A 27,500-nucleotide genomic window follows, 5' to 3' on the forward strand; every position below is an offset into this window, starting at 1 on the left:
TAACTTTAACACTGAAACGTTGTCACCCCCACTGAGTAGAAAAGAATATGAAAAGTTTATCTTCACACTCTGACTTTTGACACAAAACTTAAAAATTGATCATTTTAATTAAGCTTTTCTTTTGCATGGGGTGGCAAAAAAAATGTGTAAAACGTGGAACGTACTTGCAGATAGGATAATTTTGGCAAAATTTGAGGAAACTGGGAGGCTGGTAGTCTGGCACGAGATAACGGGAACTGGAGCTTGCGATATGGATTTGGTCACAGTACCTCTCATTTACAAATTTGCAAAATGGCGTCAGCCACGCCTTCCGAGAACTTGTAATTTGCATTATTTTGATTGAAAGCGTTTAGGGTATGTGAAATTTACAAATTTCGTTTCCGATCGTTACAGTTTGATTCGGACCGCTATTCTTCTCGAGAATAATCTCAATTGAAGTGCTTTTTAAGAGGTATTCTAGCTATTCACAATTGTCAGACCTTTAATAATGAAAGGGTTTATAATGTTCATAGTCGGCGAAATTCCCATACATCCACTCAGGGGCTTATGACTGGGAGCGAACAGCTCCAATACGTCAAGTTAGTTTTCTTGTGATTGGTCAATTCGATTCGATCTAAAAATAAATCGGTCTGTGAAACGCCGTGACAGGAATATGGCGGCGTTGTTCGCTCCTAGTCATGGGTTCCTGGCTCACTGTAATTTAAAGTGTTTGCCTTCCAACCAATGTGGCGTCAGAAACCGAGAAAAGGTTTATTTTCTTGACACCTACCCTTTTATTTGACTATCGCTTCCAACTCGATGGGCCGGTTTGGTTGTTGCTTCTGTTTTATGGCAGTCGATAGACAGCATGTCGTTAAACCTCGAGAAAGGCGACAAATCTTCCTGGCCGAGAAATATCTGTGATACGACCTCGCTAACTTCTTCTCCTGTCAGGTCGCCACGCAGCGTTTTAAATAATCTTCGTTTGGGTTTTGCAAGCAACAATACTGGAAGGTTGTCTCGTGAAATTCCAAAAATGTCCCCGTATTCGGGATGGCATGTACCATTGACCCAAAGATAATGTAACGGTTTATCTGAAAGAGTTAAGAAAAAGAGATTCATTTGGAGAGTTTAAGTTCAAACTGATTATAAGAGGTTTTATTTTTTCCGTTCAGAAAGTCAAAAATTTTAAAAGGTCGTTGCCTAGGTCTTCAAACGAGAGTTAACTTCAGCCAGACTACGGGATAGGTGAAGGTGAAGGTGATGAAGGAACTTGCATTTGAGCCAACTCAGTATACTTAAACTTCAGTGGACAACTGAAAGTAAGCCTCGAGTCGACCCAGCTATTGACATTTGACTTCTTGTAACCTGTTGTAACGTTATAAGTGTTTATTTACCAGGATTAAAAAAAAAAGAATCACAACCAGCTTTGAACTAAACGACTAACCTTTCATTTTTGGCATTTGCCTTAAGTCTTTGTACAGCTTCAACGCATTCTTGAGGTACCTTTCGCTTTTGGCATCTAAAAAGTAAATCAAACACAACCCCAAAGCAGAGTCTGTACAGATTCGTTTGTGATTCGCGGAAGTAATTTCAATTGCGTCGCTTCCTTTTCCTGTTTCTGTTTCCAACGCATCTTTTCCATCTTTCTCAGAAAATACATCAGCATCTCTCGCCAGGATCTCTCTGACGTCTTCGACGAAAAGTTCCTTCAATCCCAGTTCCCCTTTGTACTTCTTTGCATCAGGGTGCTCGGCCCAGTGCTTCTCGTGCACCGAGTAGAAAAATGTCGTCAGGTTGAGGTATGAGATTCCGCCATAGAGCTTCACATCGTAAAACACGGAGCTGAATTCAATTATTTGTTTACCATTATGGGTACCCTCAGTGCCAATAATGACTAAAATCGTCGGTATTTGTTTTACTTGGAAATTTTGCGTTATCTCCTGGCTTGGTTTTCGTGCCACCCCAAAGTTGAAGTATCTGGAGTACTTCATGGTGATGGCACGTAATAGAGGAGTCGTTACACGTTTATCTGGAAAGGAAGAAAAAACATCGGCTGTATAAATACTTCGTAAAGGTCCTTTCATTAGAGAATGCATGTGAAAATATCGACGAAGAGAAAAAGCTTTAAAAAACTTTCCATTGCTTCAGTTCTCTTCCCAACAGGAAATTTTTGAAGAAGCGCAAGATGCGTACGAGAAATACGCGGACCGATAGTGAAAATTTGTGTGGACCCCATCCCGAGAACGCAGTTAAATACCGGCTGTTATTATTTAACTTGAATGAGTTAAATTTGATTGCCTCCCTTTTTCATGATACATGGACAGGACAGGAAGACGAGAATTTGACCTTAAGTATACGTAAGCGTTTCTGAAAGAAGTAGTCATTGCTGGTTCACCCCGACATCATAAATAGCTTGTCAGTTCACATTTCCTTTGTCGGTGGTACGAAGGAATATTAGATGTGCCAGGTGTAGGACAAGTAATCTCTTGCATTCATTGCTCGATTGCATGCATCCGTGAGCGCCGTTTTTTACCACGCACCGGTGGCTCAATTGGTTGAGCATCGGGCTAGCTGTCATGTGGGACACCCCGGCCGGATCAACACTCAGAATCTTAAAATAACTGTGGAGAAAGTGCTGCCTTTGTAATTTCATCTGCAAATGGTTAGACTTTCAAGTCCTCTCGGATATATAAGGACTATAAACCGTAGGCCCCGTCTCACAAATATCTGCTATGTTCATATAAAGTTTCCTGAGGGATGTTAAATAACCCACACACTATTGGAGAAGTGTAGGGTATGAAGTCCCCGGTGTTGTGGCTGTCCTGTTCTCTCCAGCAGAGATGGCCGACTTGGCAGTGATGTCTCTAAAAAGGCTCATTTGTGGTTTATGAGGCCACCTAAGCAGAAACAGCCATAAGTCAAAAAGGGACTTTGCCGAGTGCTGGAATACGTAGAGGTAAACGTAAAAAGCCATTTTCGAAATATCAAATATTCAGCTTCATAGTGAAGCAGTGAGGACAAAACCGATCGAAACACGTTGGAATGAATGTGGAAAATATTTACAAATCATCCACTTTCCTTTGTCTTTGTTCTCTAAACCTCTCTTTCAAGCTGAATTTTAATATATCGAAAAGGCCCATTTCGGGGGCTCTTCTTTTTCAAAGAAAATTCCACTTAGAAGCGAAATTCCACGTGCCCACTGAAACAGCATTTTTCGGTTACACAAGCGGACAATATACAGCCAATCGGACAAATAGCCCTGAACTGACAAGAGACAATCCGACCTTGTAAGCGGACGAAATTGCGCATGAAAACAGACGGTAAGCGACATTTTTTGATTTTGGTTTTCTTTTCCTTGCTTTTGTGTTCTTAGAATTTGTCATACCTCCTTAAGTGCAAAATTATATACAGTAATAGACCCATTTCTCAAGGAAAGCCCATTTCCTCAGTCATCGTAGTCTCGTGTGAGATATTCTTGTTCCCCCTCACCCCCTTCCCCCAATAACTTTTTTTCTCTCCCTTCTTCCTCCCCCAAAGCTATTTCCGGGATTTTCGCTCTATATACTGACAATTACCTGTTAGTAAAAGCACGGGCATTTTTAAAGGCACATCTGCGTAACCTTTCGCCACATATTTTTGTAGGTCTTCCATGTTTTTAATCTTGGTTGTTTCATCTGGCAGACTTTCCAGCACAGCTTTTTCGGCTTCCTTGAGAGATTTTACGTCCATTTTTCCCGCTGCCTTTATTTTGTAACCTCCGTACGGAAAGACTCGAGCGACAAAGTACTTTCTGTCCTTTTGAAGGAATCCCTGGGTACGTTAACAAGAATAACCTGTTAAAGGCTTGTTTGCCTTTACAGAAGGCAATTATTTTGACCAATTACAAGAGACGCAGGCAATGCGATTAACCAATCACAACGCAAACCAGACACATGTAGGCAGGCGGCGCCAAAGGCGGGAAAACAAGCGCGAGTAACGCGATCCTAACTTGTTTTGCTTTGACCTTTAATTGACTGGGATTTTGGAAATTTTAAATTTTATTACTAAGAGTTTCGATTGAAATCTTCTTCATCCGGTCGGAAGTTAATAAGCTAGAGAGCCCAGCGGCCATTCATTTGGTTGATTTTCTCAGTGACTTTGACTTTCACATTCTCTGTCCTGAAATCCTAGACGAAATCCGTTTGTGCATGACGTCAGTCAATCGATACTGAGCAGTTTCTATTGACTCAGCGATACCCGGCCAAGCGATACGAACTCAGTGGTTATAACTAGGCGAAACCAATAGTCGAAGGCCATCATCCTGTTTTAAACATAATTACGCATGGCGGGTTGAGAGTCATGTAAGAAGAACATTCCGTTGAACGTATATAAGTGACCAGTTCCAAGTTAGCTTGACAGCTTAGTTGGTAGAGCAATGCAACGCAAGGATTTTTTTTTTGGGGGGGGGGGGGGGGGAGGGAATGCTCAGTGCCAATTACTTAAGGTGATTCCTCAGTATTGCTCTGCGCATCCTGTACTGCGCATATGGTGTGTCAATATTTATAAACTGGTCAAATTTGCAACATCGTAAATATGGCGTAAGTCGATCATACAGTCTGGAACAGTTCTGAAAACACGTGAGAGAAGTTATGAATGAGCCATAGTTAACTCTTTGCGAATAAGTGCGCGCATTCCAAGGACGTCGAATTTTGTTGTTTCGATCTACGATAATCGAGATATACAGGTGCGATCCCCTTTAAATCCAAAAAATAAAAATAAAAAATCGATCGGAAGGAAAAAAGGATATGGCTAAAAACGTACATAGAGCCCATTACACAGGGATCTAAAACAAGGACTCGAGAAACGTTTTGATTCGACGTCGACTGATTTAAGTTGAGCGATTTTTCAATAAACTATATAGACAGTGTTCCATATGCTCTAGACGTTTTACCTATCAGGTGTTACTTTAGAAACCCTCCCGTTTAGCTACCGCAAAATGTATGCTGAGCCGATGAAATAACGCGCGTATTAAGTATCAGTACACTGAGGCATCAATGAGGTAAGATTGGCCCATTATATCTCTTAAGCAAGTACGGTGACTTCTCTTTTTTATTGTAGTTCGCAAAACAGCAAAGCAGGGATTAATAGCAAACATTCAGGAAAGTTTCAAGAAAACCGCTCGAAAATCATTAGGATAGTACGCGCACTCTCATTGGTCAAAAGCTGTGTTTAGATGACAGTCTGTAAACACGGCTATGACATCACACGAATTTTGATTGGTTATGTGTTGTCAGACGCGCGTTTTGATCGGCTGGTAGGAAATATGAGCATGTATGAAGAAAATCTGTTTCAATCAAGAAGTAAACAAACCAACATTTTCCTTCATTTGTGGAATTATTTTTAAGAAATATTTTATAAAAGCTATATAGGACTTTTTTTCCGTGATTACAAAGCCTCATCTAAACACTCGGGGAGTTGGGAGACAGATTTATGCCGGCAAACCATCGACTGCGTCTCGGTTTTGTATAACTGTCTCGAATTCTCCCAACTCCACCTCGTGTTTAGATGAGGCTATGGAAACACGGAAATTGCTTAAATATAACTGCGATTATCTTTCTAGATTTCATTTCATGCCAATCCTACAACCCCAATATATGAAATTATATGTATTCTAAAAATTGCTTTAACTGCAGGGGCGTAGCTAGGATTTTACAGTGGGGGGGCGGGGGTCACATTTTCTGGCGCTTTGGCTTCTCTAAAGATACCTCGTTTCTAAGATTGCAAAGTAATATACTGAAATAAGCCCCGCTCCGTTCACATTCAAGGTACAGCTCCAGCATAGTTAAAGCCTTTCCACGTGACAGGTGTTGACACGTATAATTAAAAAAAAAATCAAAAAAATTCACAGATGATTCTTTTTTAGCCAGATTTGGTGGAAATATTAGTTACCTCAAAGAAAAAACTTCTTCATCAACTCTGTCACAGTACCAGAACATGTACTTTAGAAATTTTCTCCCTTTTTCCGCAAAGATTTTGAAATTTTCTTGCAAGTGTTTTTATTTACGGTTATTTGTTCTGAAATTTCCTCGGTTTTTATGCTGAATATATCTTTTACTGAAAAGCCAAAAGTCCAGAAAAGTTAATTAGTTTCATGGGACTTTGAGGACCCTTGTTTTCAACCAAACGAAAATGAGATTTATGATCCTACCTAGTGCTCTAAGCCCAATTTTTTAAAAAGAAATCAATTTCTACTTACATTTTTCTTCAGGAAAGCACCTTCCTTATTTGGATCAATGATTCCAACACGAACGAATAACCCTCGTAAGTTATACTCTAAATCCTTCCACTTTTCAGTTGAGATCTTCCCGGCGTCTTTCACCGCGACAATCCAAGCGTCTTTACCTCCATCTATCACGAGAGTTTGGTAATTTTTGGAAGTGATTTCGAATATGCCATATTGCTTTGAGAACACTGGCACAAAGACGAGAAAAACCCCGAGAAGTAATTTCCAGATTTGCGCTGAAAAGCTCATCCTTTCCAAAAATGACTGAAAAGACAGGTGCAGTGAATTTTGGTGTTCTAATTTAAATCGCGTAAATGAGCCCAGTCTGGACAAATCGCAAAATTCAGTTGCCTTATGCGTTGTCAAAAATAGTATGAAAACTTGGACTGAGCATAAATCGGCTTTTCAGCTCGCCGTTTTGGCAAACCTAGCCAATGCTACACCCAGAAGGTTTACAAAATAACCGAAAAGGAAGTTATAACTTTGTTAAACGCATTTTAGAATACAATTCCCTTATACAACTGTTTGGTCCCATATTACGTGGCATTAGTTAAGTCTGATAACGTCTACCAGCTGAGTAAACATATCATGAATTTAATAATGACTCCCATAAGGACGAAGACCTTAACTGCAGAAGGAAGAAGAAAGGTTATTAAGTTTTGCCTTAAAGCACTGAGTATGACCCGGTTGCATTTTGAGTTCTCTAACCTCTTCCGTTCAGAAAAGCTATGATCATATTTTTGATCGGTGCTTGAATGAAGTTAATATCAACTAGCCGCCACGAAAAAACTCATCGCTGAGTGTCAGTTTTTTAACCCTTTCAGGCCCGATAGTGCCAAATGGCACTTATAGATTTTACTCTGTCTAACGCCAGACGATTTTACTCGTCAATGGGGAACCCCTCGGGCCTGAAAGGGTTAAGCTAACAGCATCCGAAAACTATGTCCCCGTTTAACCCTTTCAGGCCCGATAGTGCCAAATGGCACTTATAGATTTTACTCTGTCTAACGCCAGACGATTTTACTCGTCAATGGGGAACCCCTCGGGCCTGAAAGGGTTAAGGGTTCTGTGCCTTACAGCTATATCCGTCTGAACACACAGTAATGATTAGGTTTGTATTTAAAACGCTAGAGTGAACCCTTTCCTGTATGTTATAGAAAAAAAAAACAGTAATCAAGGTTGGAATTTCATGACGAATTTCACGAATTGGGGGTATTTGATCATTAGGTCATGTTATGATCAAATTGCTCATTACCTCACAAATGTGATGTTTTCAAAAAACGTTCTGATGTGACTCCAATTTGAAATTTCCAATATGAGTGGCATTTCTTTATGGAATGAAATGCCTTTTTCAGGTGCGCTAAAGGGATGTTTTCGACAAAAAATTTGCGATTTAACGCTGATGAACTTTTTTTTGACAATTTTTTGGTATAAGTGGTACCAATACTGTATTTTAATGTTATTAGCGGTAGCATTTATAGCCTGTAACGTATATGTGAATGTTACAGTATTTGAATTAAACGCCATTTCCGACACTAGCTGGGCCCATACAGGGACAGAGAAAAACTCTTGAAACTTTTCAAATTTTTGAAGAAGCGTTTCCCTCTTTTCTTTCTCCAATACCCCTCTATTTCAGCACTCGATCTCCCCCTCCTTTTAGAGCTTAAGTGCTACATGTATGCAGGCTAGGAAACGAGATACGGATACAGCTTTTGATTATTAACACCAGGCGCGTAGCGTCCTATACGCACATACGCACGTGCGCACTTGAAGTGACCAGAAAATTTTGAAGTTTTTAGCAATTGTTTCTATTCTTAACATTTTACTTGTACGCAACCAAGATTTCGTGATGAAAGCACCACTTTGATTAAATTCTAAAAACTAAAACAAAAGCTATACCATGTTCTAACTTAGTTTTGCTTTATACCCTTCTTTTGCACTAACACTGCAGTGCTGTTTGGCCTGCGTGCAACAAAAAGGCGAGGTTGCAAAGGAGCGACGTTCCGAGAACGTTCTTGACAATTCCAGTCACGCTAGCACAACCAAAACAATGTTTTGTTTGCACCAAGTTTGCTCAAAATAAGGGCAAGACGCTTCGTTCTTTGCTTGTATTCACACAACTACTTCGACAAGAAATAAAAAAGGCAGTATTTTCCGCTCAGTTTACTTAGGTTTCTAGATCATATGTACTTGTGCGTACTTGAAAAAATGACCACGCTACGCGCCTGAACACTAGAGTACCGGTAGAAGATCTTTTGGGTAAATTTCTGAGGGAGTCTGAAAAGCTTAAAATCTTTGCTTTCCCATAGCTTAGAACTGCATGATCGATAAACAGGATGAGAAAAAATTCAAGTGGTAGAGCGTAGTCCAATGTTTTTACCCTCCCGTCCGTCCCCTATTTTTTCTTCTTACCCAGTTCTACACGGTGTACTTAACTGGTTACCAGTCCTCAATCTTGATCAATCTTGAGTACATGGATGCTGAGAAATAAATTATTTTAAGTGTACCGGCTGATTTCGTGGCAGTGCGTGGAGAACAATTTAAAAGCTTAGCTTTTTCGTAATCCTACCAGCATTAAGATGAGTGCTGCACCGTTTACGGTGGAAATGATCTTCGTGTTTCTTCTGACATTGTGTCTACTTCACCAGTATGGAAACTGGCGCAAGCAACACTGGCTTGTCACATCAGCCGTGTTCGTTTCCTGGTATTTCTCGTTTTTAATCGTGTTTATTCTTCCTTTAGACGTCTCTGCGGTGAGTGAAGTTCAAACTATCCTATAACGCTATCATAAGCTTTCGATTGAACTGATGAGGCAGGCGAATTTAAAAATTATGTAGATTTGTTTATTCAAAATTAATTATATGCAAGATCGTACATATATATTTGCTCCAAATCTATTAAAAGATACGTGCATTTGTTATTATTTTATTCCCGTGAAGAACTGCTTTTTCTTGTGTTTTAGAAGGCAGTACTTTCTGTTTGTCGTATGAATTTTTAGTTTTAAGCACATGAGCGATTTTAAAGGCTGCCTAGCTGTTTAGTGATTTTCGTACTCATGATACTGTTTTCAGAGTAAGTTGAGCTAATACTCAGATGTGCAGAAAAGAGATGAAAGACCTTCATTTTTAACCTTTTTCTCTCTTTATATTTGTAAAATGTACTGTTTTGCATTTTCAGTGTTTTTCTTTTTGCACTCTGCTTTTTCTTTCATGTGTTAGTGCTTATTTCTCGGTGTCTGTTTATGTATGTGTTCTATGGCTAATATGTATGTTTATGGACTTAAATTTGTGTAGGTAATCATGTGATTTGATTGCAATTTGGAATAAGTGAGCACAAAATTGTATGAGCCTGTAGGTTGAGTGCAATTTGTGGTCTTTGAAAAACAATTATTACGAGTGCTTATTATTAATATTCCAAATTGCACAAGAAAAATCATGTGATTACTTATTAATGATAAACATGCAAAAATTTCACCTTTATTGCACTAATTTCAACTATCTGCTCTCTCTTTGGGATTAATATTGACGTGCTCTCAGCCAAACAACACACTGATATTTTTGCATGTCATATTATTAGTACATGTAATCACATGAGTTCAAGTCTTTTTTGGAATAATATTGCACCTTGTGTAAAGAGTTTTAGAGACCAATAAAATTGCAAGAGCCCAGGCAAGTACAATAATTGTTTGTTGTCTTTGAAAAATTTTCAAGTAGTTATTTGTTCCAAATTGCACAAGGAAAATCATCATTAACATAACAAAAATCAATAATATACATGAAAAAATTTGGGTTAGCTCATTTATAATTACGCACAAAATAAAAATTAATAGGAAAATGTGTTGATCACACAATTTTGCAAAAAAATGAGCCATTCAGGGATCCTATTTAATTGTCTTCTTTCAGATCTTTTACCTATCAGATTGCCTGGCTTATTATTTCTGTTTGCACTGAATTACCTCTTTTCTTCTATTGTACGTGTGTCCTGAAAAGTACATAATTTTCTCTTAGTCATCAACAGGGAAGGCTACCAGCAAAGCCTGGAATCTAATTGACATGATTGCGCCAGTTAAGAAAATTGACCGAGTGAGACTGAGAACTGGTTTTTTTTAAATAAACAAACAAAAAAACAGATTGACATTACAGGAATATCGGCCGCCAGGAAACATTGAAACAGGGAAAATTCCTGGTCCATTAAAAAATATGTTGTTTCATTTTAACACGCTTTCAACAGTTAAAAGTCACAATACTTGGGACAAATATTTTGAAGAAAATTCAAGTGTATCTTGAAAAAGAAGCTTTGTACCTTCCGGGACTTCGCGATGGCAGTCGTGAAACAGTCCATAGTTTCTATTTCCTTCAAAAGTTGCGTAGGGGTCACGGTCAAATTCTCCTTTTTAGTTGGCATGTAATTGAAATGTAGTAAACTCTAGAATTTCCACAGTTCCATTCAGTATCTTCCTAGGCAGCCTGAGACAACAAAAACCATGATCAGGGTTTGAGCCAGGCCGGGCCATTAAGCCAATCCCGCACTGATATTGAAATTGTCCCTTAAAAAAATGGCCAAGGGGACATTTTTGTCCCCTTCAAAATCTGGGGGAAAACTCAGAAGGAAGCACACAAGAAGAGATACAATGTACAGTTTAGTACAAAAATTACATGCTGAAACACAGACCGTCATGCATTTTAAGTTCATTTTAAAGTACAGTCACTCTACTGATGTTCAACCAAGCGTGATGCACGCATCTGGGAATTAATATAACATGGTGAAAACTTATTTGTACAATAGATAGCTTTTTCGCCTCAAATCGAAGGTGGATTGATCAGAGAAAAAAAATACAGTTCTAAGAGATATTTTTTTCGCCTCAAATCGAAGCCAGATTGATCAGAGAAAAAAACACAGAAGAAGAACAGTGTTTTAATGAGGAAGAAAAAGATGGGGCTCAAACGAAACCACAATCTTTCCAGAAAACTTGGTTGCGAGATCACACGTTGTTGGGCTATGAAAAGGAGGTGATGTTCTGCTATTTTTGTTCTGCTATTTTTGCCCCTTGGCATCGGAAAAAGGTGTACAAATCTTAGAATCTCAACTCTCTTAAGACACAACGACTGTAAAGAACACATGGATGCTGTTAATTAGGAAACTATGGGGGATACACTCAGCAACACCATCACAGCGCCATGTTTTTAGAGAACAATGGTCAATCGAACGCCATTGACTCCATTTTCTTAACTTTCTGGTTTGTATTAATTTTTTAATGACAAGTAACAGGTAATAAAATATGTTTTTGTTGTCCTGCCTTTTCCTTGTTTGAATGTAAGAAAACGGAAAAAAATTGTCGGTCCCCCTAAAAATGAAAATGTCCCCAAAATTTTAGCACTGGTCAACAAGAATGGAAAAATTTTCCATGTGTATTATAAAAAGGATGTAAATAATAGGGAAAAGTTAATTATTAACTTTTCCTCATCGAATGTCATTTGTGCGCATGTAAGTTTTTGCATTACCGGTACATAGTCTTTATGAAGAGAACAAGACTTTAAAATTAAATTTGAAAAAAGACATGTTTCGGCAACTCCTGTGCCATCATCAGTTTGTGGATGGAATAACAATGATGTACAATATATAGCGGAAAATTAGAATAACAATGGTGTGATACAACAACTGATTACAAAGAGAGATTAAGATGTACATGAAATAATTGTTGATTTAGAGAGGGTTTCTCCCAATGAATGTGCAATGCCTCCTTGATTTTGCTTGATCTATGACAACAAAGCATTCGCTCGAACGAAGTGCCCGACACCCAGGTGACTCCTGTAAATGCTTAAAAATGTAAGAGGCCTTATCCCTATTTAAGTGCTTGTTTATGCGTGACATGCAAATGTGTCGGGAAGTCTCGCCAACATAGCAGGCACCGCAGCCTGCACAACTAAATCTATAAACAACGCATGATTTGAGCTCTTTAGGGATAAGGTCTTTCACGCTAAACAAAGAGCCGATTTTGAATGAAAAAAACACTAGCTTGATATTAAAGCTGTTGTCACAAAAACGCTGATGTTCTGCGAATCCGTTTTTGTGTCGTGTCGGCAACAGTGATCCCTGCACTTTGAGCATACTAGAGATTGCAGACCACTTTTTAACCCATTGACTCCCAGGGGTTCCCCATTGACGAGTAAAATCATCTGGTGTTAGAGCAAAATAGGCTGGTTAGGACGTGTCAAAGGGTTAATGGTCGGGAAAGGGTTTTTACTGTTGCTGTGGTCAGAAAACGTCATACTGTGCTATAAAGAATATTAACTAAGATAGGAAAAGTTTTTCGTTGGTGCTCAGTATGACCTTTTATAATGGATATAACTGCTTGTAACTCACTATGAAGTTGTCAAACCACTTGCCATTATGATAATTATCGATATAAGACCAACTGTTGAAACAATAATGGAAAATAAAGCTGGTTGTTGCTATGGTACAATATGCAGCCTTGTCACAGAAATGCACAGGAAAATTAAGTTTATATGCCTGTTTCAGTGGACTTTTATTGCTAAAAATATAACTTAGTTTTCTTGTTACCTTTTTCTCACAGACTTTTTACAGAAAGTGCTTATTGGCTGCCGAAGCAGAATCACACAAGTTAACCTCGCAGCATTTCACTAACCATTCGAAAATAAATGATAGTGTCATAGACGATAGGCCAACAAAATGCGAAAAACCGTGGAGTTTTTTACCAGAACAAGTTCTCCCTGATTTATGGAGGGTTGTTTATTGGTCTTCTCAAATACTCTCCTGGTAAGTACGTGAATCAGTACTTTCTGTTCATCTTGTTCTCAGAAGGTGGAATTAGCTGTCAAAGATTTTTTTTAATTGGCTGAATTCCTTTATTAAAGGTGCCTGCAAATGAGGAAACCATGTTGTGCAAACATTGTTGCGGAAGCAAATGTTTTCCCCCTGCTTGTAGCCCCTGGAAACATTTGTTGTGGAAGTAAAAATTTTCTGAATTTGTTCAGAAATGTTTTGCTTCCTCAGCAAATGCTTCCTTGTTTGCGTGTGGAGGAAACATTTCAAGAAACAATGTTTCCACAATGTTTCCTTATTTGTGGGCGCCTTTAGAGGCTAACTTCCAAAATGATATAATTTTTATAACGCGACTGAGCTTGTTATTATGGGCATGAAGTTTATGCAAAAAACCTTGAACAACACTCTGGTCTCTATGAAAATATGCCTCCAAGAGGTGACATTGCTATCACAACTCTGACATAAAAAAGCCGTGCAGATGCTGATATCTAACTTAAATATGAGTCCTTTCACAGGAACACACGAGCCAATCAAATTGACCTTCTCATATTACTGAGAGGCATCATAACTCAGTTGGTAGAGCATTAATGCACCAGCATCGAAGAGGTCATGGGTTCGAATCTTGTTGAAGCCACCTGAATTTCTCGGGTGTCTATATTAATTATAAATTCTAATATGCGGGAAAAGAAGATCTTTTTATAACAAGTGTTATTGAAAACCAAAAAGAAAATTGGGGGTAACCACACATTTTTCGAAGATAATTAATCAACAATATTTGTAAAAAGCTTTAAAAATAATGCAAAGCAATGTATGGTGTTCTTTTCCAAATTGAAGGTTAATTATCTCTGAAAAATTCGTCGTTACCCCCAATTTTCTTTTTGGATACAAAGAGCACTTGTTAAGTTCTGCTTACTCTGCATAGTTTTGAACCGTGCAAAAATATCCCTGTACTAATAAGCACCACCCATAGGATCTCTGAGTATCTTGAAATGTGTGGAACATATGCGCAATAACAATTATAGTCGGCAGTGCGTCCTTAAAAAAGAAAATTGCTCAAATTGTCCATATAACTGTGAGGATCACTTCTCTCTTTTGCCTTAATAAATAAATCAAGAAATAAGTTAGTTTACTTAACATTTATAAATAAGGAAGCAAATTGAGTTTTAAACAAGTAAGACTGTCCAGCATTACTTGTGATAAATAAAACTGATTCATGTGCATGCTTACTAGTCCGCATGCTGGATAAGGATGCATTGGTCTACTAAATAAAGTTATGTGACCTTTGAGCAAATTAGCCTGTGCGTAGCAGGCGATGGGGTTGGGAGTAGGAGTAGTTTCCCTGGTCGTTTTCTTCCAAATTCTCTCCCTGCTCCTCTCCCCTCAAATGCATGCTATGAGCAAGTCATATCTGGTCTGAATTGTTGGGAATGTTCTTGAGAAATAAATGCTTTGTTGAAACTTAAATGCTTATTTTCAATGACAAAATGAAGATAAGCACAAACACATGCAAACTTGCTAGCTTCTTGATCATTGTTAGGACAAAGTTGAAAGACACTAATAAGTTTAAAAACTTGGAAAATCAGGTGGCTCCCACAGGATTTGAACCCATGACCTCTATAATGCTGGTGCAATGATCTACCAAATGAGCTGATAATGTTGGGAGCATGTCAATTTGTTGGGTTCTTGTGTTCCTGTGAAAGGACTTGATGAATGAAATAAAAAAATATACAACATATACAACACAATTCGATTTAGGAATTTTGTCACATAAATATTCGTAATATGTATTTAATTAGTAATTAATCAAAATTTAATATATTTTATATAAGCATAGTACAAATTGTAATAATTATGTTTATTATATACGCAGCTGTTCTTGACCACAACCTGTAATTCAGTCTTGACTGCGAGAGGTTGAAATAAACAAATCATTCAAACAAATCATTCATTCATTGATTATAATTTCATTACTTCAAATTTTGAAGTGTGGGTAATAGATGAAAGGGAGAAGTGATCCTCGCAATTACCTGTATTAAAGTACTACTACTACAGAAGTCATATGGGTTCAAATCCCATTGGAGTCACCTGAATTTTTCCGGTGTCTATAAGAGACAATAGGGAGCTTACGAAACGACGACGCAGACGGCAACGACGACGCTACAGAACAATAGGTTTAGTGAGCAAAAACAATGGTTCTGCACGCTCCGCACGGGCTTTTAACATTTTGGTACAATTTTTTGCGGTCATCTCCTAAATGACGACGTGAAATGACCAAATTCAAGGTTCTGTGGAGGACGTTAGCACATGACGACGAATTTTCAGTTCTCTCTCTACGCTTCCAACCCACTCATACCAGTTTAATTCCTCTACAGTTACTACAGATTTTTAAAGCGAAACGACATGAAATAGTTTCGTACTGATATGAATAACGCGAACTCGTATTTTTAAATGAAGTCCTCATAGCCGTCGTTGTCCTCATTTCGTAAGCTCCCTAATTGCTTAAATTGTGGACCTAGATAAGTCCGAGGATCAGTTCTCACGTTCATCCAGTCAAGCATAATGTTATGCAGATTATATTGCCTCTGTTTGCACTTGTAGTGAAAACTGCCCAAAAGTTTTAATGTGCCGTTTTTAGGGTTATCCTTCCGATAATGCAGTCCTACTCATATGCTGGAAATTTCACAGTACGTGGCAAAATCAAGACTGCCTTGTATGAGAATGCACTTTGGTATGGCAGTTATCTGGTGATCTTTGTTATACTTTTGGTTTACGTTATTGTGAAACCAGAATTAAAATTAGATGGGTAAGTTAAGTTTTGTTATATCTGTTGTGTTTCAAATTAATTTTTTTCTTGGTTTAAAATTTTCAAACCAGTTCAATTTTGATTTTTTGTTGTCTAATAGTAGAGCTCTGCATGCGTTCAGAGCACCATGGGTAAGAAAATATGGTAGCCCATCTGTACATGTGCCAGAAAATTTGGTTTTGGTGACCGTATGACTGTATGACTTTATGCCAATGTGACTAGTATCACATGACCATATCATGGGCTCAAGTTTAGAGCTCATCGTGGCAGCCATACTCCAGTTAGTTTACAGCATATATCTGATTTTGGACATCCATGTTATGGTAAATTATATAATAACCCAAGTTATTCATGGATTTTGATGGGTTCTTGCCTATGATCTTTTAGAGGACAGACGCACGATTGACGTCACCATCAGCTTTTATGCGAATAAAGTTTAATTCTTTATAATTATATAAAACAAATAGATTCCATGTTGCCGTGGGTTTGTTCAGTAATAGATCACAGAAGACGTCAAAATGTGGTAAGAACATCGGTGACACACTCGGCTATTGCCTCGTGTGCCACTTTTTTGTTCTTACCACATTTTGACGTCATCTGTGATATATTACTGAACAGACGCACGGCAACATGGAATCTATTTGTTAATTTGACACCTGTCAAAACAAGGTATCCGCTGACCAGTATCACCTGCTCAAGTTCAGAGCTCATCAAGGTCGTTGTTGTTGTTCTTTTTTAACCCTTTGACGTCCAAACCGGCCTAAAGCGGCCAGACTTAGTATTTTACTCTGTCTAACGGCAGACGATTTTACTCGTCAATGAGGAACCCCTGGGAGTCAATGGGTTAATCACTCACTGAAAAATTATGTTCCCATTAATTGGGTCCATGATGAGGGTCCTTTTTTTAACAGGCCATGTACACAGTAAGGAGGTAGGGATCAAGGTTGTGGACCCTTGGATCTCTTGTGCTGTTTTTAAAGCTCTACGTGATAACGTATAGAGACATTTTGCAATGCTGTGCTAGACCTATTTCACCTATTCTAGGCTTGCTATTTTCCAAAAACTTCAACATTTCTACAACGTCTGCTTATTGTGCAAATTAACTCTTAATGTACCAGTTTCCGGAATAAACTTTGACTGGAGTAATCTTTTCTTCCAAAAAACTCCTTGTTATGTAACTTTTCTTTCAAGCTCTGAAGATATTTAGAAAAAATACTCCGCAGTCATGTTATCCTATCGATATGATTTTTTCACATTTGTTGTAGTATAATTAATTTTATTTTTAATTTCATAAAATGCATTGCTAAGTGGAAATATTCAGGGGCTTCCATATAAGGTCTCAGAATTTTTTATAAATATGGCCTGAATGTTTCTGTAGAGAAAGAGGCCATGTAGTCTCTTTGTTGATCAATACATATGGTATATCTCATTAGATGTTTTGGTGTGTAGTATTTCTGAGTATTTTTATGATCGAGTTGTGCTGTATTTTGACAAGCCCGCTTGGGCGAGTCAAAATACAAACAACTTGTAGAAATACTTATCCATACTACACGTCAAAACATCTAATAGGCTACATGTATTTATTATCCAGGCAACTTTTTTAAAAGTTGCCAAATTTACACTAAACAACCAAGAATGTGTGACAGATTTGTGCGTGCGGGGAAGCGTCAGCAACCAAACTAGTCAAACCAGTTCTCTACTGTACAATGACCAACTGTACAATATCGTGGAATATTTGTACTCGTTTCGTGCGTTTTGGCACAATTACTAAATACAGCTGGATAATAAAGTCAGTGACTCAACTCAAACCAGTCGTCAACTTCAAATTTTACCGAAACCTTGTCTAATATTTTGTCATTTTAGAACTTACTTGAAAATCATTGGCATTACAGCGTCAAACACATGGGGATTGCTCCTGCTAGTGTTTTTAATGGGTTATGGTTTGGTTGAAGTACCACGCGTTACATGGAACAGTGCTAGGTCGGAGTATCAAATGGCACATGCCTACTTTAAGATCTCAAAGCTCAGTGTTGAAAAAGAAGAGGCCGATGAGCAGCTTACTGAAGTACTGGAGGTAATAACAGAAGCAACCCTCCGTTATGGAGGGGGTATATAGTTACTTCACTGGACTAGGTTAACTTGGCCACAGCCAAGGACATCATGCCAGCAAGTATGCCTGCCTTGCAATACAGGCATGAGGCAACCTCTTGGTTAGGCACTGAGGCCCCTCATCCAGTGGTCCCTATGGGCGGTGGGTATTATTCGTATATTGTTAGACATACATTCCTTGTCCCCTTGCTTATGCCCAATTTGTGTGTCTGGTGTCTTTTATTGTGCAGCACCTAAGTGTCAATTATATCTTATTATATGGCTTGTGTTTGTACCTGATATAACGCGCACTCTGATTGGCTAATTGTGACTGAATTGTAGGGCATTATTCTCCCGTAATTCCCGCGGGCCGATTACGGGCTTGCAAAAACAAAGCAAAAGGTATTAAATTAAAAAGCCATATAATAAACTGCTTACTAACCGAGCTAGCTCGAGCCGTACTGGGGAATATTGGCCCTCGGTCGCTGCGCTCGGTCCGTACTGCCATGACCTCGGGCCAATATTCCCCAGTATGGCCCTCGCGCTCGGTTAGTAAGAAGTTAATAATGCCTTTCAAGGTGGATCTAAAATCATTCTCATTCCCAGGACTGAAAGGGTTATTAAAAGAGGACATAGTTTTTGAGTGGGCTTAATGACACATGTCTCTTTCACAGGAAGTAAATCATGCATCCTCAGCTCTGCGTTATCGACACCCACTCAGAAAATACCTTGAAGTTATCATTAAAAAGGTTGGTTTTGTGAAATATTAATACCTTTGTTTAGTGTAGTGCATCGGTTTGATGAGAAATGACGAGGGCAATTTGGAAAACTTTGAAAATACAAGTGAAATAAAAGTGGGTAAAAAGCAGTTTAATCGGAGTCAGAATCTGAAAGAAAACTCTCTTGTAACTTCACTTGCTCTGGATAAGCAACTGTTAACCAATCAGGATCAAGTGATCATGCCTCAGTGCCGGTGGCTAGTGGTTGATATTTACCTTGTTGCTTTGCCGCTCGGTAATATCCACCACTAGCCACCTCCACTTTGATGAATAGTTGTTAAATACGATTACTGTAGTTACTAGATGTATATTGAAGCTATAAGAGGCTGTCCTTTTTACAAAAATACTTTTAAAATGGCAGCTGATTGAATTTGTGGCCTTTTCCTCAAGGTATAATTTCGTCTCACAAGGAACAGGATTGTAAATTGCCCTTGCAGGCTGGTCCATTACCATTTTGCCTCATTGCGGAAGATAACGCTTTGAACCTTAGAAAATAGGTAGCATAGGTTTGGACTTAAGGTAATTCCCATGAAAATGATGTACTATCCAGATTTGTTTCAAACTTGGCACAATTTATTGATATTCATACACAGGACATTTAAAAAATGCAATAAAAAGATGGGGTCACTGTGCTTGTTTTCATGCTGTAATTGCCCTTTATTCTAAGTGTATTTACCGAATTTCGTGAGATAAGTTCGAAACTAGACCAACCGGAAAAATTTTTGTAATGTAGCAAAAGCTACTAAATATTACTGAAAACTTGAACCTGCTTGTTTGTCCGGGCTATAATCTTTAAGAAAGTGATTTCAAATTGCTCAATCGTGCAAAGAAATGTAAGCAAATTGGACTGCTACAGTCATCACCTTGCACTCGGTGTCAGACTCCAAATGCAGTTTAACGTCATTTATATGTAAATACTACAACTTCCACTATCCAACATTTTTTCTCGTTAAAATATGTTTTCCGTGTACCTATTACGCATAAATAAAACCATTTAAAATGGGGGGTCACTGTGCTTGTTTCCTCGTAACACGATGATAAATGGATGGCAAAGGGGCAATTTTGGCTTCAAAATGATCATTTTCTGCGAAAGGACTGGGGCGAGTTCCAAAACAACACCTTAACCGCGAAGAGTTATCACGATTGCTCTTAAAAGGTCTTGAACAGCAAAAGCGGCCATTGTTGCCTCTCTTTAGATGGCCGGCGCGAAACACCGCCATCTCCGAAGTCGCAATGTTATGCGCAGTATGAGATGGGCGGACGGGTGCAAATCAAGGGAATCACCTTAATGGGACACTTTGTGTTGGATGGCAAAATTGGGCGTGCATAAGTACAGATCTAGTTACTCGCATTTCTAGACATACTGTAAGCGCACAGTCGAGACTCTTTACAAGCTTGAAATACTCCCATACAAATCCTTTCAGTAATTATTTTTATTAGATTTGCACAGTCACGCATTGCGTGTGTCCAATGTGTTTTTACAGTCACATGCTGCTTGCACAAAACTGGGCATTCCTGTTAGTATTATGATACCTACCGGTTGTAAAAAATATAATATTGTTTAGAATAGTGGGCTGTAGTTTGTCACCTTCCAGGCCACAAGTGATGAAGTGGGTGGTAGGCCTGTGCTTTGAGCAAAAAATTAATAAACTTCTCCCTTTCATTGTGACATTTGGACACTGGAACAAGTTACAGAAACTTGGACATTAAGGATAGTGGGGATGTGGGAATGGGAATGTGGAGACATGAAGACAAAGAGATGTCCTTGTGTTGTCCTGTCCCTTCATGCCCTAGACCTTAAGTCCTGGTGTTCCAGAGTCCTTTGTCACTGCGTCTCTGTTCCAATTTTTTCAACAGCTCTTTTCAGAACATTTTACAACTTAGGTCAGAGCTGTGCTTCTTATCGACTTGAGATTCACCTTCCAGTCTGTTTGATTTATCTAGTGTCCAGAATCTTCACAGTCCACATTTAACAGAGGAACCGATGACTATGTCGATTATGCTGATTATCTGAAAGAAACAGGAAGCCTGATCAGTGAGACATACACCGAGAAAAGCTTAGCAAAACTTCACAAGCGTGTCATCATTGTTACTCATACATCTAAACGCACTCAGTGGTGAGGATCTCATTTCTGAAGGGGTGAATTTTTTAGGGACCTGAAGACCCCTCACACACAGTGGACTCCATTCCCCCAGCTGTGTGTGAGAAAAACATTTTCTGCTTTATTCATTCCTCAACCAGTGAAAAAAAAACTCACTTTTTTTCATATTTTAGTAAATACATGATTGTATTCCATAATTGAGGACTACTGGGTTATTCAACGAATGACCCTTGGAGCATTAATTGGGGATGCTGTAAATTGAAATACAAGACAATACATACTTAATTCAGCACTCCCCATAGGGGCTTTTCAGGGCCAATAAAACACAATGAGCGAAATGACAGAACACAACAACTGTTAAGATTCCCAACTGACCAGAGGCAAACCAGTTGGCTATTCACCAGTATGGTCGCGAAATTGAAGCAGGGACTACCAGGACCAAATTCAATGAGTGGTTAGAACGAGTCTCCCCTGCAGATCTCAAGGCAAGCATCCAAACCACTAGGCTGCACTGCCTCCTCAACAATTAACGCAAATCATGTCAAATGTTGGTTTTTGAGGAGAGGAGAGTACCTGAGTACCTGGAGGAAATTAACCTCTCAACTGTCACTTAATACTCGTAGAACAATAATACTGAAAGTAAATGAAGGGGTTTAACAGGATTTGAACCTGTGCTTTTCAAGGTTCTGGAGGAGTGAGCTCTGAAGTTAGCTGAAAGCAGGTCTACTCAATAAATTATTGTGAAGGTTACATCGGCAGTGTGACCGAGTGGTTTTACCGTTTATAGGGCCTATGCCTTGAGATCCGGAGATCCCGAGTTCACAATGACCACTCACTAAATTTGTTTCAGGTAGTCCATGGTTTAATTTCCTGGCGCACTCGTAAAATAGCCAACTGGTTTGCCTCTCGCCAGTTGGGATTCTTAACGATTGTATAATGTTCAATGCTCGGAGATATTAGCCATTAGCTACTCTGAAATCAGAGGGTAAACAAAGTGATCATTATTTAATTGAATAAATTTTATTGAAATAAAGGAGTTACAATGAAGGGATGTAAAGTCCATATTATAGAAAAAGGATCTCAGACAATTTTAAATTAGATCCCTAAAGGAGACTTAAATGAGACTTAGAAGACTTATTATTTTTGAACTTTGACAACAACATAACAACCTTTATTTGCACCGATATAATTTATTAATTATTATTTTTTGACAACAAATGAAACCCAAAAAATATTCAGTACGAGCTGCCTGGAATCACCATAAGTGCTAAAAAGACCAGACAGCCTATGTTTCCTAGTATAATATTACAAAATTGATGAAAGATAGTCTAACAGGTCGGTACACGAAATATACAATCCATGTAGCTAAAAATTTGTGAGTAATTAACATACAGGCAAATAAGACAGAGAAGCAGAGACACACAAAACACACACACACGCACCCATACAATGAATACCCGTATAAGCTTTATAATATTATTACAAATCAACACATGTTTGACATCAGCAGAAGAAACACAAGAAAGCTATAAATTTTGCCATGATTCTGTAAATAACTGAGCAAAGGTAAAAAATGCCTTAATGCATGGTTACTGCATGGTAATATATATAATATATATATAATATATTAATATATTTAAAGTTTGATTTCTTTCTTAAATTTCAAATGGCAGTTTCTTTTGTGGTGAATGGAAGATTACAAAATTTGATTTATCTATAGTAAGGGATTGCGAAGTTTATTTGCACACAACTTGGTATGGACATTAACTAATTCATTGTTTAGTTTAGTTTCAAGATCTCTTAAAGTCATATGCTTATGACAGCTGGGAATTCTCATTTACTCAGCAAATGTCCACATTCTATCTCTCCCTTTTTCTGCCATCAATGCATCACATCCTGATACCGGTACTTTTGATTTTTGTTTATAGCCAGTGGAATATGCAGCTTGAAAAAGTCTTTGATTTAGAAGATCTTTTACGAAACTCAGGAAGCAGCGACAGGTATGTTACACTTTAACCCTTTAAGGCTCAAGGGGGTCCCCATTGAGGAGTAAAATTGTCTGGCCTTAGACAGAGTAAAATCTGTAAGTGGCCACTGGTATTTAAAGGGCAATGTTGCATGGCAAATAATAATATTATATCATAATAGTAATGTGCAGCCTTCTATCACATAAACCACAATAGAGGGCTGTGCATAATAGCACAAACACAAGTTGATCCATTAACTTTAACCCTTTGTTACTTAAGGCAACGTTTGGCTGAATTTAGACTTATTTTTCTTAAGTCTCAGTTACCAGGGTAATGAAGTTGCTTGATCTGTGGGTCTACTTTCCTGAATGCGTATCTCAGATGGCGAGCTGTCAAAAATTGCTTTAATAATCAGGACAATATTTTGCATGATGTTACCCGTTGTCATCAATTGCCAACCTGGAGGTTAAGTGGCTTTCCGTGCAATTTCTTTGTTCGGCGGCTGGGAAAGTTAAATGTTAGAGAAATTTGATGCCAATCTTTGTAAAAATTGATGGGTGAAGAGCTCCTTGAGCAGTCAAAATTTACTCCAACGTCACTCTCAGGCTTTATTAGGCTTTATTATTATAATTTAGATTTAAAGAGGAGTGTGTCACAAAATGTAGCCAAACTCAGCAAATTGGAACTGGCAACCAAATCAAATGAGTAAAATCGTCTGGGGTTAGACAGAGTAGAATCTGTTAAGTCGCATTCCCAGGATGAATGGGTTAGAACATTCTTGAAGAAAGGTTCGAATACAACAGCAAATTGTCAAGTACAACAAGACGCAGGGATGGGCAAAATTGAAGAAGGCTAAAATGGATTGTAATTACAGCTTTTGAAAACTGTCCAGCCTTCAATCTGGTGTTTGTAATTATGCAACTCTCGCCTGCAAACACTCTCTTTTGTCATGAACCTTTGATTTGTGTTGTTAAATGTACTTTCTGGATTAACAATAAGTTGCAAAGTGAGCAGGAAAAAGTAAAATTATTATTTAATTGGTACTTGACTATGCATTATCTGCACTGCCATGACACAGTTCCTTTAATGGTCGAGGTACACTATGACCATAGCAAAGCTGATTTTGCTGATTTCCCATGGCTGCTCACTGACTTGCTTCAGTTGTTATCTGATGCCTTTTCTTCTTAGGTATTACAAATCTTCATTGAGAGGACCCTCCACTGGAGTCAAACCTGTTTTTGGTATGGCTTAGAAATTTTGCAACATTTTATGTGTACATTATGACTGGATTTCGTTCATGCTGGACTGGGATTTGAATTCAATGTATGTGAAGGAAAGTGTCATTTTTCATTTGAAGCCATTTTCCATTAATTTGAATTTTTTTTACAGTTTATTGTAACAGTTGTAAATCAGTTTGGGTACATCTAGCTTGGAAATGCAGTTGTTACTACGTATGGCATAATTATAAATAATATCAGAAGCTCATAGCCTGGCAGTGTTAATGTAGCTCGCTCATTTTCCCGTGCCTGCAGCTTTGATCTTATTTTTGTCCATATTTGGGGATAAATTGTATCAAAAACTCCCCAGCTTTGTTCCAAGGAAGAGTTTCAAGTTACATGCATCAAGGTCATGTGCTGCTCATAATAATTATGCACTATACTTGTTATACAATATTATTTTCACTATGACATGTAATTCCCTGGAGTCGATTTTTACTGAATTTCAAGCAACTGAACCAGTTGACTTGCAAACTGAACCTCAAACTTATTTATTTAATAACTGTCTTATGTAATTCTTATATAAGATCTTGTTTATGACTTTACTTCATTAAAAAGCCTTTATCCAATGCAGCTGGGGGCCGGTTGCTCGAAGCATGGTTAGTGCTATAAACCGGTGTTAAATACCACGGAAACCTATAAGTTCTGATACCTCTTAAGGACGGTGCCTACTAATTAAAGATATTTTTGCCCCGGTGTGTAATTATGCAGGAAATGTAGATCTTAACAAGTGTTATTGAAACCCAAAAAGAAAACTGGGGGTAACCTCGCCTTTTTCAAAGATAATTCATCAATAATATTTGTAAAAAGAGTTCAAAATACAAAGCAATGTGTGGCGTTCTTTCTCAAATTGAAGCTTAATTATCTCTCAAAAATGCATGGTTACACCCAGTTTTCTTTTTGGATACCAAGAGTACTTACTAAGATCCACTTTTTCCGGATAGTTTTAAACCGCGCAATAATATCCCTGTATTAGTAAGCATCGGCGATAGGAAACCCGAGTATCTGGAGATGCGCAGCACGTACATGTATGCGCAATAACAATAGTAGGCGCCGTCCTTAACCAACGGTTAGTGCTAACCAGGCTTCAAGCAACCGGCCCCGGATCTTCTTCTTTCCTTCCTCCACTAATTTATTATAATTAATTTATTTGCAACCTTTAGAGTGGTACTGGCGTGTTTGGATATTTCCGTGGATACTACGCATCACTGCGGTGATCCTGTTTCTGTTGTCTATCACCCTTGTCTGGTCTGAGGTCACATTCTTCAATGTCAAACTTGTACTATCAATTTATGCACAAATGATTCATGGAGCAAGCATTGGATATTATTACTTCTATGTGGAGGTTTGTGCAAGGAAAAGAACTTGTTTAGTTGGCTTAAATTTATTCTATAAAGCATACAAAAAGAGGCTGCTGGATCGAAATGTGAAGATTATCAATGGGCCAATAATAATTATTGAAATTTTTACAATTTCTACATGTAAAGGTTGGCTCAAAAAAGGTCCTTGTTTTTTGCATTTGCATTAAGCTTGCTTTAGCTTGCGTGGCAGACATATTTCTGGTTATTGTGGTGGTACTGTCTAAGAACTTATGCAGGCTAGTCTATGCAACAAGTCCGTGTAACATGACTACAATTTGTTCTTGAATGAGGGTTTAATGTTCCTTTCATCAAGGAAAGTCATACCTGACTTACTGCTAATTGATTTTTGTGCCTTGGCGATAATAGCATAATTATCGTAGGGAATTTTTTCTTGTAGATCATAGACTTAAACATCTACATTTTGAGATTGAAATAATGTTTCCTGAATCATTCCTTTCAAATTTTAATTCTTGTTATTATTCTTGGCAGGTCATATCCTGTCTGACAATTTCCTACATGTGTATCTGTGTCTACTATACTGTATTCAGAATGCGCTTCTTCAACTATTACTACTTTGCTCCCAAGCATCAGACTGATCCCAATAGCTTGCTGTTCAGTGGTTTGTGAGTAAACTATATTTTCTGAACACATTATTATTTATAATAAATGCCTTTATTTGTCCATCTGAAAAAGAAATGTACAATGGAATTTCAAAATTAATAAATGGTAACAAGAAAATCATCTAAAACAGTTACTATCAATTATCTAAAACTATCAATAACAATTATTGATAGTTTCAGATGATTTTCTTATTATCGCTTATTGATTTTGTTGTAAGGCCCCGAGGAAGAAGCTGTTCTTGTGTATAATGTCCCAAAAATGGGTACACAAGACGGCATTTGAAAGAAACTGTTCCCTAGTGTAACCGGCATCACATGGTCTGAAATGGGAAAACACAACATACAAGCTGGAGAGGACTATTACCCGTCAAATTATTTTGAGGGTCATAGTTTTTGAAGAGAGCCCAGTTGATGAGAAAAATCATCTGGTGTTAGATAGAGTAAAATCTACGAACGAAATGATATATAAAATAAATCCTGTATTGAACTGCGGATATGAAATCAAGTGAAACTATCATGATCCTCCCAGTTATCAACGGAATTTTAGCAATTGCATAGAGAAGCCTGAAAAATTCAGGACTTCAATGGGGTTTCATATCTGCAGTTCTATATGATTGATTCATTTCATGTTATATCATTTCGTTCTCTGATTCATTCATCAAGGAAACATTTGAAACCACAAATGACCAGTTCCTAACATACCTTTATTTGACCATCTGAAAAAGAAATGTACAATGGAATTTCAAAATTAATAAATGGTAACAAGAAATGGGAACAGTTACTATCAATAATTATCTAAAACTATAGCTCATAGCTCAGTTGGTTAGAGCGTCCCACCAGCATCGCGATGTCACAAGTTCAAACCCTGTTGAGGTTCTGAAATTTTCAGGCTTCTCTGCGTCATTGCTCAAATTGCATTCATAATTGCGAGGATCAGAGCTTCACTTGAGAGTAAAATCTATAAAATAATGTCACTCTTAGGATGGAAAGTGTTAATGACTGAATGTATGCGATACAATTATTACTTTCAAGTGTTTCTTAAAAATTCAATGGGATGTGATTATGAAATTAATGCAAAGTGCAATTATTATAACGATTACCGCTAGCCCCCCATGCAGACGTTCTTGGGGATTCGTCATGCTTTCCTCCCCCACGAACGTCTGCAGAAACAAAAAACGACAGTTTGCCCACTATTTAAAAAAGCCAATCAGCATTGGCCAGCTAATTGTGTTGTGCATAGCCATTCAAGAATGCCATACAAAACATGAGTTTACCTGAAAGTGGAAAACGGCCTCTGATTGGTCTGTAATCCACGAACGGAAATGGTTTTTCGTTTCAGCAGACGTTAGTAGGGGAGGAACGCGTGACGAAGCCCTGAGAACGTCTGTGTGGGAGACTAAATCCATCCAATGTTTTCCTTTAATATTTTTAGCGTCTGAAAACATTGTCCACAAAGTAAAAGAATGACAGACAGTC

The 27,500-nt window shown here is 38.1% G+C and overlaps 2 protein-coding genes across 2 annotated transcripts in view; one reads left to right on the forward strand and one right to left on the reverse strand.

The window, feature by feature from the left end:
* Nucleotides 1–6,792, reverse strand: part of LOC137973412 (putative protein disulfide-isomerase DDB_G0275025) — a 9,245-nt gene extending 2,453 nt beyond the window's left edge. The window contains exons 1-4 of the mRNA XM_068820210.1: nt 6,218–6,792; nt 3,558–3,792; nt 1,427–2,011; nt 770–1,073 (exon numbers count right to left, since the gene is read on the reverse strand). Of these exons, the coding sequence (XP_068676311.1) occupies nt 770–1,073; nt 1,427–2,011; nt 3,558–3,792; nt 6,218–6,493 (1,400 nt within the window). The 5' untranslated portion in view covers nt 6,494–6,792. The remainder of the gene's footprint in view (nt 1–769; nt 1,074–1,426; nt 2,012–3,557; nt 3,793–6,217) is intronic.
* Nucleotides 6,793–8,716: 1,924 nt separating this feature from the next.
* LOC137972973 (G-protein coupled receptor-associated protein LMBRD2-like) overlaps nt 8,717–27,500 on the forward strand; it is a 24,672-nt gene continuing 5,888 nt past the window's right edge. The window contains exons 1-10 of the mRNA XM_068819666.1: nt 8,717–8,997; nt 12,819–13,021; nt 15,663–15,830; nt 17,694–17,904; nt 18,593–18,667; nt 20,642–20,814; nt 22,728–22,799; nt 23,955–24,007; nt 25,207–25,388; nt 25,894–26,027. Of these exons, the coding sequence (XP_068675767.1) occupies nt 8,824–8,997; nt 12,819–13,021; nt 15,663–15,830; nt 17,694–17,904; nt 18,593–18,667; nt 20,642–20,814; nt 22,728–22,799; nt 23,955–24,007; nt 25,207–25,388; nt 25,894–26,027 (1,445 nt within the window). The 5' untranslated portion in view covers nt 8,717–8,823. The remainder of the gene's footprint in view (nt 8,998–12,818; nt 13,022–15,662; nt 15,831–17,693; nt 17,905–18,592; nt 18,668–20,641; nt 20,815–22,727; nt 22,800–23,954; nt 24,008–25,206; nt 25,389–25,893; nt 26,028–27,500) is intronic.

Source organism: Montipora foliosa, chromosome 10, assembly GCF_036669935.1.
Source record: "Montipora foliosa isolate CH-2021 chromosome 10, ASM3666993v2, whole genome shotgun sequence".
NCBI lineage: Eukaryota > Metazoa > Cnidaria > Anthozoa > Scleractinia > Acroporidae > Montipora > Montipora foliosa.